An 11,261-nucleotide genomic window follows, 5' to 3' on the forward strand; every position below is an offset into this window, starting at 1 on the left:
TAATGTCCCAATCGGCGCCCCATAAATGCACGCAACGCCTCATAATAGCTATTGATTAAACAACTGCTTTCGTGGTTGTTATTTTGATTTAATTATCAGAGCTGTTTGTTTTTGCAACCTCCTAAAGTGATCCCTGAAACAAAGTAATTCTGCACTCTGTTAAAAAGGTACAAACTTCTATTACACTTTGCAGCAACCACCTCGGGTGACGCGAGATCGATGATGTACATTTGAAATCTTTTAGTTGTTTGAAAATGTGTTCAACTCTAACGCGCTTTCTCGCAAGCTCTCTGTTGAACTTTCTTGCCCTACGTCTTTCTCTGTTGTTCCGCATTGCGCGTATTTGTGCTTGACGAAACGGTGTTAGCAAAGGAACATTATCAGGATACCCTTTATCAGCTAGGAGCACTACTTCGTTCGGCAAATCTAGCACCTGCCCTGGACCAACAGGTTCCATTAAGTGGAATGTTTGGGAGTCATGCATGCCTCCAAGAAAGCCTGTCTGTAAAAATCGAATGTGACCTGTGTTGTCACAGATTAGTTGAGTGTTTAATAAATGAAAGTGACTGTGTCCACTATAAAATTCTCTCTGTGGCTCTGTTGAGGGAATCTGAATTTCATGTGGCGTAACGTCGATGCTTCCTACTGCATCTGGAAATTCTGGCCAATTGTTGCGAAGCGCGTCCCATTCTCTCGTGCATTTCTGTTATTGTTATTTGCATGTCCAACATAAGTAGTTTGATATTTGCATACGCAACGCTCTTGTGCAGAACAACTCTACTGAAAGGATCCATCTCTCTAAGCCACAAGAGACAAACAAATTCATGGCGGAACACAATCCACCACCTCATGCTTTTTTTGACATTGCAAGTGTTTTCAACATACTTTGCCTGCTTGACATGCTTGGCCTCTTGACCCTGCATGGAGTTAAGGCCACGTCTAAACCCAAGTTTCTCCAGCAACTGGTCGGTGTGATATGGGATAGCACATCCCACTGTCCGCACAGTTGGATTCACACCACTTAACAGCAGGCAATTTGCTGTGAAGTACTGCTGGCCCAAGATCTTCAAATGCTCCACTTGCTGCTTGTTTACATCTACCCTGGAGTAAATGGCAGCAGCATCCCTGATTTTTACACCAGTAAATGCCAATGTGTGCAGTTTCACCACAGACCCACTTGATAGATTGTTTATCTTCAGTAGTTCCTGAATAAGGTAAGTGAAGTTCCATGAAAACTTCTTTGATTCCAGTCCAGTGAATCTGTAAGAGAAAGAAATTCCCTTTTTTCTCTTCTCACTGAACCACCTGTTGGAGCTGTTGCAAAGCCTTCCACACTTTGTAGTTCCCAGCACACAGTTCAGAAATGCTACCAGTGGTGATGTGATAGGAAGATCTGACACCACTGTTGCTGTTTTGAGTTTAGCCTGGTCAGTGTACTGCATGGCCACTGTCAGGATGGCTAAAAACCACTGCTGCCAGGCATGGAGGGGCTCCGTCTTAACCAAATCCACATATTTGCCCAGTTGGGGAACAAATTCTTGCCTAGATTTTTGCTCAGCAATGAACTTGGTGACCTCTGCTCTTTGTTTCCCCCCAGGATCTTTAAGTTTAGCTTTAACCTTCTCAACTTTCTCTGCAACCTCACTTCTCTTCTTGTAATTCCATGGTTGCCAAGTTTCTATAGGTCCACCAATTGAGCCACCAATGGTCAATTTGTTAGTCTGGTTCACATTGGCAAAGGGTGAAAAGTAAACAGCACAGTTATTAAGTTCTCCAGACATGGATGAAACCCATTTCATGTCACTTGGGATTAGCTGAAATCTAAATTCAACTACCGTCGTTTTCATCTAAGCGTGGACACGTGATAGAAAAACATGTTCTAATTGGGTGCAAACATGACATGCTTGGTAACAAAACATTTGAAGTTTTACAGCCGGTAAGCAAACTTTCGCGCCAAGGTTTGAAAGTTTACAAATTTGTTAATATGTTTTCGATAAACAAATACGGCTGCAACTTCAAACCAGGCATTCCTCTGTCCAAGGATTTCAGAAATGACGTGATTCAGATGGCGGCTATGCGTCCAATAAGCGAAATATTTAGAAGGTATCGTATAAATTGTTCAACTGTCCACAAGTACACTAAACAATATCGCGAAACAGGCAATATTGACCCACTTTCAAGAAAGCACATCAGAACACCAAGCAAACTGTCGTTCGGTGATTCCATGTTATTGGAGATGATTGTCCGAAGTAAGGGATCCACCTCTCTAAATGAAATTGGAATTGGGTAACTTTGGTGATTGCGGTGAGCTGTCACTTTCTACCCTGTCAAAACATGTTCGCAAAAACCTATCAAGCGGTAAAGACTACTTGCCTAAGCACTTAGGAAAGTGCGCCGGTGAAAGGTTCACGCATGAAAACCTTGTCTACACACAGCTGTTCTTAGATTACTTGTGCAATAAAGATCCCTCTTCCGTTAAGTTTTTTGATGAAAGCGGATTTCAACTGCCGGATAGTGGACACCGAGTCTATGGTTACTCTCCTGTGGGCGAGCAGTGTTTTGATGTGGGATGCTATTTATCAACCGCGAATATTACTCTCAACTTTCTAGCCGGTGTTGATGGATTGAAGTACGCAAATATTGTTCGAGGTGCGTCAAATTCGATTGAATTTTTGAGATTTTTCTCCGAAGCATCTCAAACAGTTGATCCTAATACCTCAAGACCAGTTTTGGAAGTTGGAGACATTATAGTGGTGGACAATTTTGCCGCCCATCACGGTGATGCCGAAGTAGCTCTTCGCAGTTTTTTAAGTGATGTGGGAATGGAACTCTTGTTTTTGCAAGCTTATTCTCCTGACCTCAACCCTGACGAGGAAGTTTTTTCAAAGCTGAAATACCTCTTGAAATACCAATATCAAGATCTATTGTGTTTGAAAATTTGGAATATGCTGTATGGTGTCCGGTCGGTGATCTAGAAGCTACTGACATGCACGGATATTACCGCCACACTGGATATTTGATTTGATTGACAAGAAGCGGACAAACTCTGTTGTTGTAACTTTGAGAGTTACCTTGAATACTGAGTTGCTGTTGTTGCTGCGTATTTTTCAATTTTCAGAGTCGTCACACTCTCTCTAATTCATTCTGTTATCGTTCTCGTGAACAAATCAGTTCACCATGTCAGCAAGCGTGAAGCGTGACCCTGTAAACAACAAACGAGTTCATAATGACAAATTAAAAAAATGTATTTGTTGCGTAGATTAGTCTCCTCTTTATTTAATTACATCAGAACCGCTACTGAAGTAACCACATGATAGGACTGAAGCAAAGAAAGGTAATCACTGAGGGAATGAACATGTAACATGCTAACTCAACGACAAAATCTTCTTAAGTAACCTCACCGAGGCTGCCAGTCTCAGTTTTGTTTTGCCACTTCACTGAAGACTTGAAATACCATAAACTATCGACTGAAGGTTTTTTTCTTTCATGAACTTTTTTTTTTCCTCTTTTAAGTTAAAACTCAACGTTAAAGTGTAACAAACAAGTGGTGCCACGGAGTCTATTACGTTTGAAAAAATTATGAACTTCTCAAAATGTTGCCCATATGCATAAGTTCATACTGGAAAATAACCGGAGAAAAAACTAAACTAAACGATTACTTTGAAGAGCCCAGCTGATATATTTCAAATGTTTGTTGCAATTCAGTGTTCTGACTTCTTTCGACTGAGAGATAACAATAGTTGCGGCCTCCTCGCTGCTGTTTGTCTGACTTGTAGTTCCATTCGCGCATACCTCCTGACTGTAAGGCTCATCGACTAAGGACAATTTCATGGGCATTTAAAATTGCTCTTCTTCCTCTTCCTCTGAATTAGGAGTAAGTAAGCTTACTGGAGATCTTTTGCCCTTCTTATCAGGAAACTGGATTCCGTAAGATGTGTTTGGATTCCATTGGAGAACACGGGTTTGGTTGTTTTCGCGCGCTTGACCTTTGCGCAGTCAACCCAAGAGGATCTTGGTATTTCTTTTCAACGATAGATTTAACAATTTCACGTGAAGGCAATGTACCTAACTTGAAATTCTTGTTAATGAAAGCCACATCTTGCTGAATTTTCAGCCAATTGCGAATGCCATTTTCCTTATACTAATCGGGGAATTCTTCCATCAGAATATCCTCGAAGTTTTTGTTTACAGAATTGGTGACACTAGAAAACGCAGCCTGTCGGGCAGTTAACTCTTGGGAAATCTTTTTAACGGACGTTTCCAAAGTCGCAATAACGCATCTCTTCTCCTGGAAAACCAATTTCTCATCGGGGTGTTTGGACAGGTCACCACAAAGGAATGAAGATTCACATTTTTTTTCCACACATGATCTAACTGTGTGATTCTTTTGATGACAGTTTGAACACCTTTGGCCAGCGCGGCCAATTACTGAGGCAGCTCCCTTTATTCGATCAAGCATGGTTTCTACCTCTCCTTTCTTTCGCTTTGTTTCTTCATTTTTGGCTTTCAGTTCATCTTCTTTGCTCTGAATGTACCATTCATCAGGAGGCAACAAACCAAATTTGTGAGGCTTAGAAATTTTGGTCTGAGTTCTGGAAGACAATGGCTGGCATGGATCGCTTTCGTCGAATGCGCTTGCCTGAAATTCCACAGAAATGTCTCCTTGAATTAAGACTGCTTTTTCTTAAGTTTTCATCAACCTTGCCTTCTACCAGTATGAAAGATCGATTCTCTCCCGACTTCAGTTTAGGAGTACGTATTTTAGTTACATATTCAGGATAAGCCGTCGATGTCCTTCTGGAACTTCCACTCCTAAGTTTTGAAAATCCTGTTCGCGCCAATACTTCATCATTACACTTGACGAGGACCCACATTTACGGAAAGCGGAAGCATACCTCAACAGATCTGGATCAATTTCCTCGAAGAAGTCTTCGATATCCATTCTTTCTGCCATTTTGGAAAACGTGGTCAAAAACCCTTCAAACTTCAAATGTTTGGCAGCCAAACATGTCATGTTTACACCCAATTAGAACATGTTTTTCTGTCAGGTGTCCACGCTTAGATGAAAACGACGGTACATGGCCTTGATCAGTTTTTAACGTAGCCCCTTCCATGAGCTCCATTTCTTCGACCAAGTGCTTTGTATACTGCTTCATTAGTGGAGTATCTTCAGCACAAGTAGCACCCATAAGAAGGTGGTTGTCATTGCAGCTCTGCACCTTATGTAGAAGGTTCAGAATGCTGACAAGGTATGCTATGAATGAAAACAAAAACATTTCATCAAACAAAATAAAATATAATTTAAAAGGTGGCAAATTATTCACAGTATTGAATACTATCACAATTTTTCTGATTAGGAAATAGATAATAATATTATAATGATCATAAGTAATTATTTAAATATTTTACAGAGCTCAAATGTTTTAATTAATAACATAAATATTTGACATTAAAATACAAAAAAACATTTCATTCAAATGTGTGTTTTACTGTGAAACTTAATGAAAACTGTGTCACCAGAAATATTTATGTAATGTTATAGTGTTACAATTAGGATAAAGCCAATCAGGGGTGAGAAAACTGAACCGTAAACAGCAACAGTAATTAGTTGTGATTTCGAGGTTGGCTTGCATGTCCTGAGAATTCATGTAATAGGTCACTGCACAATCAGCATTCCTGAAACATTTCGGGTGTTCATGGTTTTCTGAGTTTAACAGTTGAGTAACATCATCTTGTCTTACCACTAAATTAGTGATACAATATCTGTCTATGGTAGTATCCGAAGATAATAATTTACCTGTTGCTGTATCATCCTTCCCAAAGGGAGCACCACCTGCACCAATTGCTACGTGCAAAACTCCTTTTTCTCCATTGAACCAGTGTAGGCATGGGGTTTTGCTGTCCAGAAACAAGAACAGATCTGCAAGCCTCAGCAAAAAAGGCTTCAATGGCCTGTAAACACCAGACGTTGATTCCATTGAATATTTACTGGGCAGATTATCCAAGGATAACACTTCACCAATTTCCATGCTTCTGACAAAGCACATGAGTGTTTTGCAGGACAAAATTGTTGGAACTTCGCATCCTGTCATAAATTCTGTCTTCATGTTTTTCTTTTTCTTTTCAGTTTCTCCCACAACATCTGAACTGTTCCTAATGCTTGTGTACTTTCTCTTGCTTATGAGGCCTCCTTCATAAAGTACACGCAAGCTTCTCACTTTATTATCCTTTGCGTGTTCATAATTCTCCAATTAAACGAGACTTACCTGTAAGTTGAAGTTTGATTTGGATTCTATCTTGTCATCAGTCCGGAACGAAGGAGTAACATGAGAAGCACGCGCGCTAGCTTACTGAGCCATTATTTAAAGAAAAGGATTGTTGGAGATCACAGGAACGAAGGAGTAGGGATGGGTAAATTCCAAAGGGAGGGCATGTTACTCCTTCGTTCCGGACTGATGACAAGATAGAATCCAAATCAAACTTCAACTTACAGGTAAGTCTCGTTTAATTGGAGAATTCTATCTGTCATCAGTCCCACGTCACTATGGAGTACCATGAGAGTTCAAAGCCTGTGAGCTCCAACATGACCATGAGACGTACCAAAAATAAGTCGGGTACGTGGTCTAAAAAGGAGGATGTGGCGTGTCATACAAGAGAAAAAGCAACTGGAGTTTAATTAAGTCAATCAAGACATTGCGAGACAAATGTGTCGACAAGCGAGATTATGTAATAACAAAAGATAATTGGTAAATGGAACAACGACAAGAAAACATTTCCGTTTTCTAGTTAGTCTGTGTAACAGAGTCAAAATGAGTCAGAAGAGTTTGACCCAGGTTGCCGCTAATAGGCTTGTTATAGTGTTCAGCGAATGTTCGAGCGTTCGCCCATCCCCCAGCCTTGAGAATGTCCACTAGAGGAAGTTGTGCGTTGGCGCTGTAAGAGGTGGAGGCTGTTCGACTACTATGTGCTGAGAATATGCTGACGTTGATTCCAGCATCCTTGAGCGTTGATTTAATCCATCGAGCAACAGTAGAGTTGGTGATGGGCTTGTGCCATTTCGTATAACTAATCAGGAGGCATGAGTCGCTGCAAAGCAAGTGCATTTTCGTGATGTAATGTTTTATGTGGGTTACCAGGCAAAGACGGCTGTCTTGGGAGAATGATCGGATTTCAATGGGCGCAAGGTGTTTGCCAGGTGGAGTTGTTTTCAGGGTGTCCCGTATCGTAAAGATAATTCCGGTCGTGGTTTCCTGCATACATGAGGTGTCCAGTTTGGAGAGTGTTTGAGTTCGCTGTGCCGTGACAAGAGCAAGTAACATTGTAAGATTCCGTGTAAGTTGTTTTAATGTCAAGTCGTTAAGGGCCTGAAATGATCAGAGATAAGATAGGACAGTGCCAACGTCCCATATAGTGGAGTACCTGGGCAGAGATGGGCTAAGTTCAAAAGTTCCTTTGAGAAACGCAATACCAGGGGATGTTCTCTGAAAGTGGTCTTATCAGCGGGTGTTACAACCGAGGACAAAGCGGATTGTGCAGTGTTGATAGCACTGTAACCGACGCCTTGTTTGTAAAGTAAGTGAGAAAATCCAGACCGTCGTTAATGGTGGCATGGGCGACGTCCAATTGTTTGTTTTTGCAATAGGTCACCCATCGAGAGAGGTAGGTTGTGTACTGTTTCCCGGTGGATTTTCTCCAAGAGGCCATGAGGATGTCTATGGTATCAGGGGATAAACCTAGCTTTTGTAATTGCTCCCGGACAAGTGGCATACTAGCAGCGTCAGGTTCTTGTGAAGTGGATGTAGTTACTCGGGTTTCCCGGGTAGTTGAAGGAGGTGCTTGGCTGGATGGAGTGTAATCGGTGGCTCCACGCACATCTGCATGGCTTGGGGAAACCAAGCTTGTGTCGGCCAATTGGGCATGATAAGAATTCCTGATGCTCGGTCCTCCCGCACTTGCTGAAGAAATGCGCTGATTACACTGAATGGGGGAAAAGCATAGAATTTAAGATAGCGTAAGTTCAGTGAAAAAGCATCAACAGCAACTGCGCCTGGGTCAGGCTTAAACGATACATATTGAGGAAATTGATTATTTAGTCGTGAGGCGATAAGGTCTATATTCGGGCGCAAGCTTAGTTTCAACGGTGCATTGTTTAGGGAGTCACTATCAAGCATCCATTCCGTGTTATTGTTGATTCGTCTTGATTCGAAATCAGCCCTGATATTGCGAACCCCGGGGATGTGAGCAGCACTGAGCCATATGTTTTGTTCGATGCACCATTCCCAAATTTCTTTCCCTAAATGGTTGCAAGGGTCTGAATGGCTAGTCCCCATGTGGTTTAGGACTGCTATTGTAGTTGTTATCAGTCAGAATTCGAAGGTGGGTGTTGTAATGTGTTTTACAAAAAGTTTGTAGGCCCTTGAACACTGCTAATAATTCGAGGTAGTTTATGTGATGCGATTTTTCCTCATCGGACCAAAACTCTCTAGTGCTTGTGTCATTGTAAACCGCCCCCCATCCACGCTGGGATGCGTCGGCGGTGAGGATGTTTGAGGGCTGTCCATGGGTTATGACATTATGGGAACTCACGATGTTGTCCACCCACCACTGGAGTTCCCTTTTGCAACCTCCCGTTAAGGACATCAAACTGTCAAAAATGCCTTTGGCGGATTTTAGAGCTACGGTTTTAGTGTGTTCAAGGACTCTATAATGAAGTTGTCCATACATGACCCCAGGGAATGATGAGATAAGTTTTCGTATCACACAGACTACTTGTCGTATTGTCGGAAGGCCTTGTCCCAGAAGGGTGGCACAAGCTTCTTTAACTTTCAAGGCCTTTTCAGGGGTCAATGTGATAGTCATGGCAACTGAGTCGATAATAAAACCCAATACAACCAAGCGTTGGGATGGGATAAACACAGATTTGTCTGGATGGATTGTAAACCCCAACAAATCAAATTGAATAAAGGTGTCAATCACGTTAGAGACACAAACATTGTATGTTCTCCCTCGGAGGTAAAGGTCATCGATGTAACTAGCTGATATGTGACCCTTTTTGTGTAACTCGGTAAGCGGCGGTTATAGCAATTTTGTGAATTTCCTGGGGCAAGAAGATAACCCGTTGGGTAGGCACGTGAACTGATACAAAACATTTTTCCATAAGAAACGTAGGTATTTCCTATGCGAGGGATTCACGCCAACCGTATAATAAGCATCCTTGAGGTCTAGTGAGGCCATATAGCAATTTTATTCTACTAATCGCACTATTGACTGAAGTGTCTCCATTTTAAAATGGTGATAAGTGACCAATTTGTTTAATCCCTTGAGGTTTAGAATTAGTCTGTGGCCTCCATCTTTCTTAGGTCTAATAAAAATGTTGGAGATCACCTCATAAGGAGCATGAACTGTTGTTTCAATAATGTTTTTAGACAGCAGTTTTGCAACTTCACTGTCGATAATACCACTTTCTTCAACAGAGAAAGTAGATAGTGGGCGTTTAGTGTTCTACGGTAGGGTGTCAAATTCAATCGTTGCCCCTCTGACGGACGTCAGAATTTCCTTATCAGAGGTAATCATCTGCCAGTTGCTAATGTACTTGGTTATGCAACCGGCTCTAAAATAAGTGCATCTATTGTGCAAATATTCCTTGACATCACGTACCAAAGAGGGGAATTCACTTACCGATTTTCTAATGTTTTCCAAAGATTGTATTATGTCCTCGCAGTTCGGTTCTTGGAGAAGGTGGGTTTTTTCTGGCCCTTCCCCGAAAAAGGCTGCTTGTTCTCTCCAGCCCTGTAGTATCTGCCATTGTTCTTTTGTGGCTTGCGCTTATCATGATGGGAATTGTATGGGCGCGAAAAACGTGTCGCACCAGTTTTGCTTACGCCTATGTCTCCCAATTTTGTTTGTATCTTTGGCATCACATACTTGATTTGCTAAGTCGGCCCCAAATAGCAGATCGGAACGACTGCTCGACCCGTTTGCCTGGGTGCAAAGCGAATGAAATTCGGGTTTAAGGGCTAGTTTAATCTGTTCTCGGCGTAAGCGGGAAAGTTCCCCAACAGCGTGTCCTAAGAGGGCAATGGCGTCCACGTTAGCAGCCAGTGTTTCCTTATCTGTGGTCGGTTGCTGAGTCATTAATATTATTTATCACATACTTTGAGAATGCCAAAGGTTGCTTTCTGTAAGACTTTTATGTTGCTGACTGTCAGGTCGGCTTTGCGCCTAAAATTATTCAGTTGTTCCCAGATTTCTGGGTTGACTCTTAACATGGTTATGTCGGAGCAATTTTCTGGTTTAACGTGTTTAGCCTGCAGTGGTTTTAGTTTGTCGCTGGGGAGGGTAATGCCCCAGCGTTTGGACGCTATGTAAGCCAAGCGTTGGTTTATTTTGGCGCCAACAAGTTCATCGTCAATGAAGTCAGCCTCGAGAGACTTGAGAAGCCTGGCTTTGTCTTTGGCCGGCTCGACAGCTATTTTAGCTATCACCTCGACCTCTTTGGTGTTCCACTCCGCAAGGAGTTCAGTGATGTCTGCATCCGAGGGCGAAAGACTTAATTCGTCATCCTCGCGCCTTCATTTACTCCCGGTTTTACTTGACCTCTCGTGGTCGTTGTCTTCAGACTCAGAGTCGGTGCCTGAAAGGTCGTTGAGGCCATGCCGCCGTTTCTTTTCCCGCTTTGAGTCTTGGCGCACAACAATCGTTTGTAATAGAGAGGCCATTGTACCCATATTTACACTGATGTCGGAAAGCGTTTTTCGCTAGTGTTTCGCCAGGTTGGCTGTTAGATGAACCTGTTTCAGCAGGGCGAGCAATCTCATGTTGAGAATTATTGCCATGTTGGCTGTCTGTTGGTTGGCTATTAGGGGCAAGTTCACCGTTGTCAGCTGACATGATAATAATGTGACTAAGAGGTTACGGCAAAGCCTATGGATATAGTAAAAGGGCAAAGAAAATAAGAACAAATAGTTCATGGTTGCTTTTGTCGAATATACTCACCACTAGGGTTCCGTTATGTTGGCTCTGAAAGCGAGCGTACAATGGCCCAATAAGCTAGCGCGCGTGCTTCTCATGGTACTCCGTAGTGACGTAGGACTGATGACAGATAGAATCTGTAATTTTGCCTTTGATAATACTTGGAATTATTTCTTGCATGCAAATATTTGAGTTCTTAATATAAGTGGTCATCTCAGGTTTTGATGCCGTGCATGTTAATGTCGTCCACATACCATCAAGCACCGGTTTGTTTTCTCTGGGCAATTTTA

At 42.2% G+C, this 11,261-nt stretch overlaps 1 protein-coding gene across 1 annotated transcript; it reads right to left on the reverse strand.

The window, feature by feature from the left end:
- Window positions 1-87: 87 nt before the first annotated feature.
- LOC146457799 (uncharacterized) lies at window positions 88-6,256 on the reverse strand. The gene is made up of 3 exons (XM_085091493.1): window positions 5,798-6,256; window positions 5,076-5,254; window positions 88-1,832 (listed from the first exon to the last, which is right to left on the reverse strand). The coding sequence occupies exons 1-3, from the start codon at window positions 6,105-6,107 to the stop codon at window positions 618-620; spliced, it is 1,704 nt and encodes a 567-aa protein (XP_084947619.1). The 5' UTR covers window positions 6,108-6,256; the 3' UTR covers window positions 88-617.
- Window positions 6,257-11,261: the final 5,005 nt, after the last annotated feature.

Source organism: Pavona decussata, unplaced genomic scaffold (genome assembly GCF_977016875.1).
Source record: "Pavona decussata unplaced genomic scaffold, jaPavDecu1.1 SCAFFOLD_237, whole genome shotgun sequence".
NCBI classification, from domain to species: domain Eukaryota; kingdom Metazoa; phylum Cnidaria; class Anthozoa; order Scleractinia; family Agariciidae; genus Pavona; species Pavona decussata.

Coding starts and splice junctions, on each gene's coding strand:
- LOC146457799 (XM_085091493.1), bottom strand. CDS start 6,107: ATGAAGACAGAATTTATGACAGGATGCGAAGTTCCAACAATTTTGTCC. Junction 5,255..5,797: donor GAAGGATGATACAGCAACAG/GTAAATTATTAT, acceptor TTTCATTCATAG/CATACCTTGTCAGCATTCTG. Junction 1,833..5,075: donor AAACTGATCAAGGCCATGTA/CCGTCGTTTTCA, acceptor AAAACGACGGTA/GTTGAATTTAGATTTCAGCT.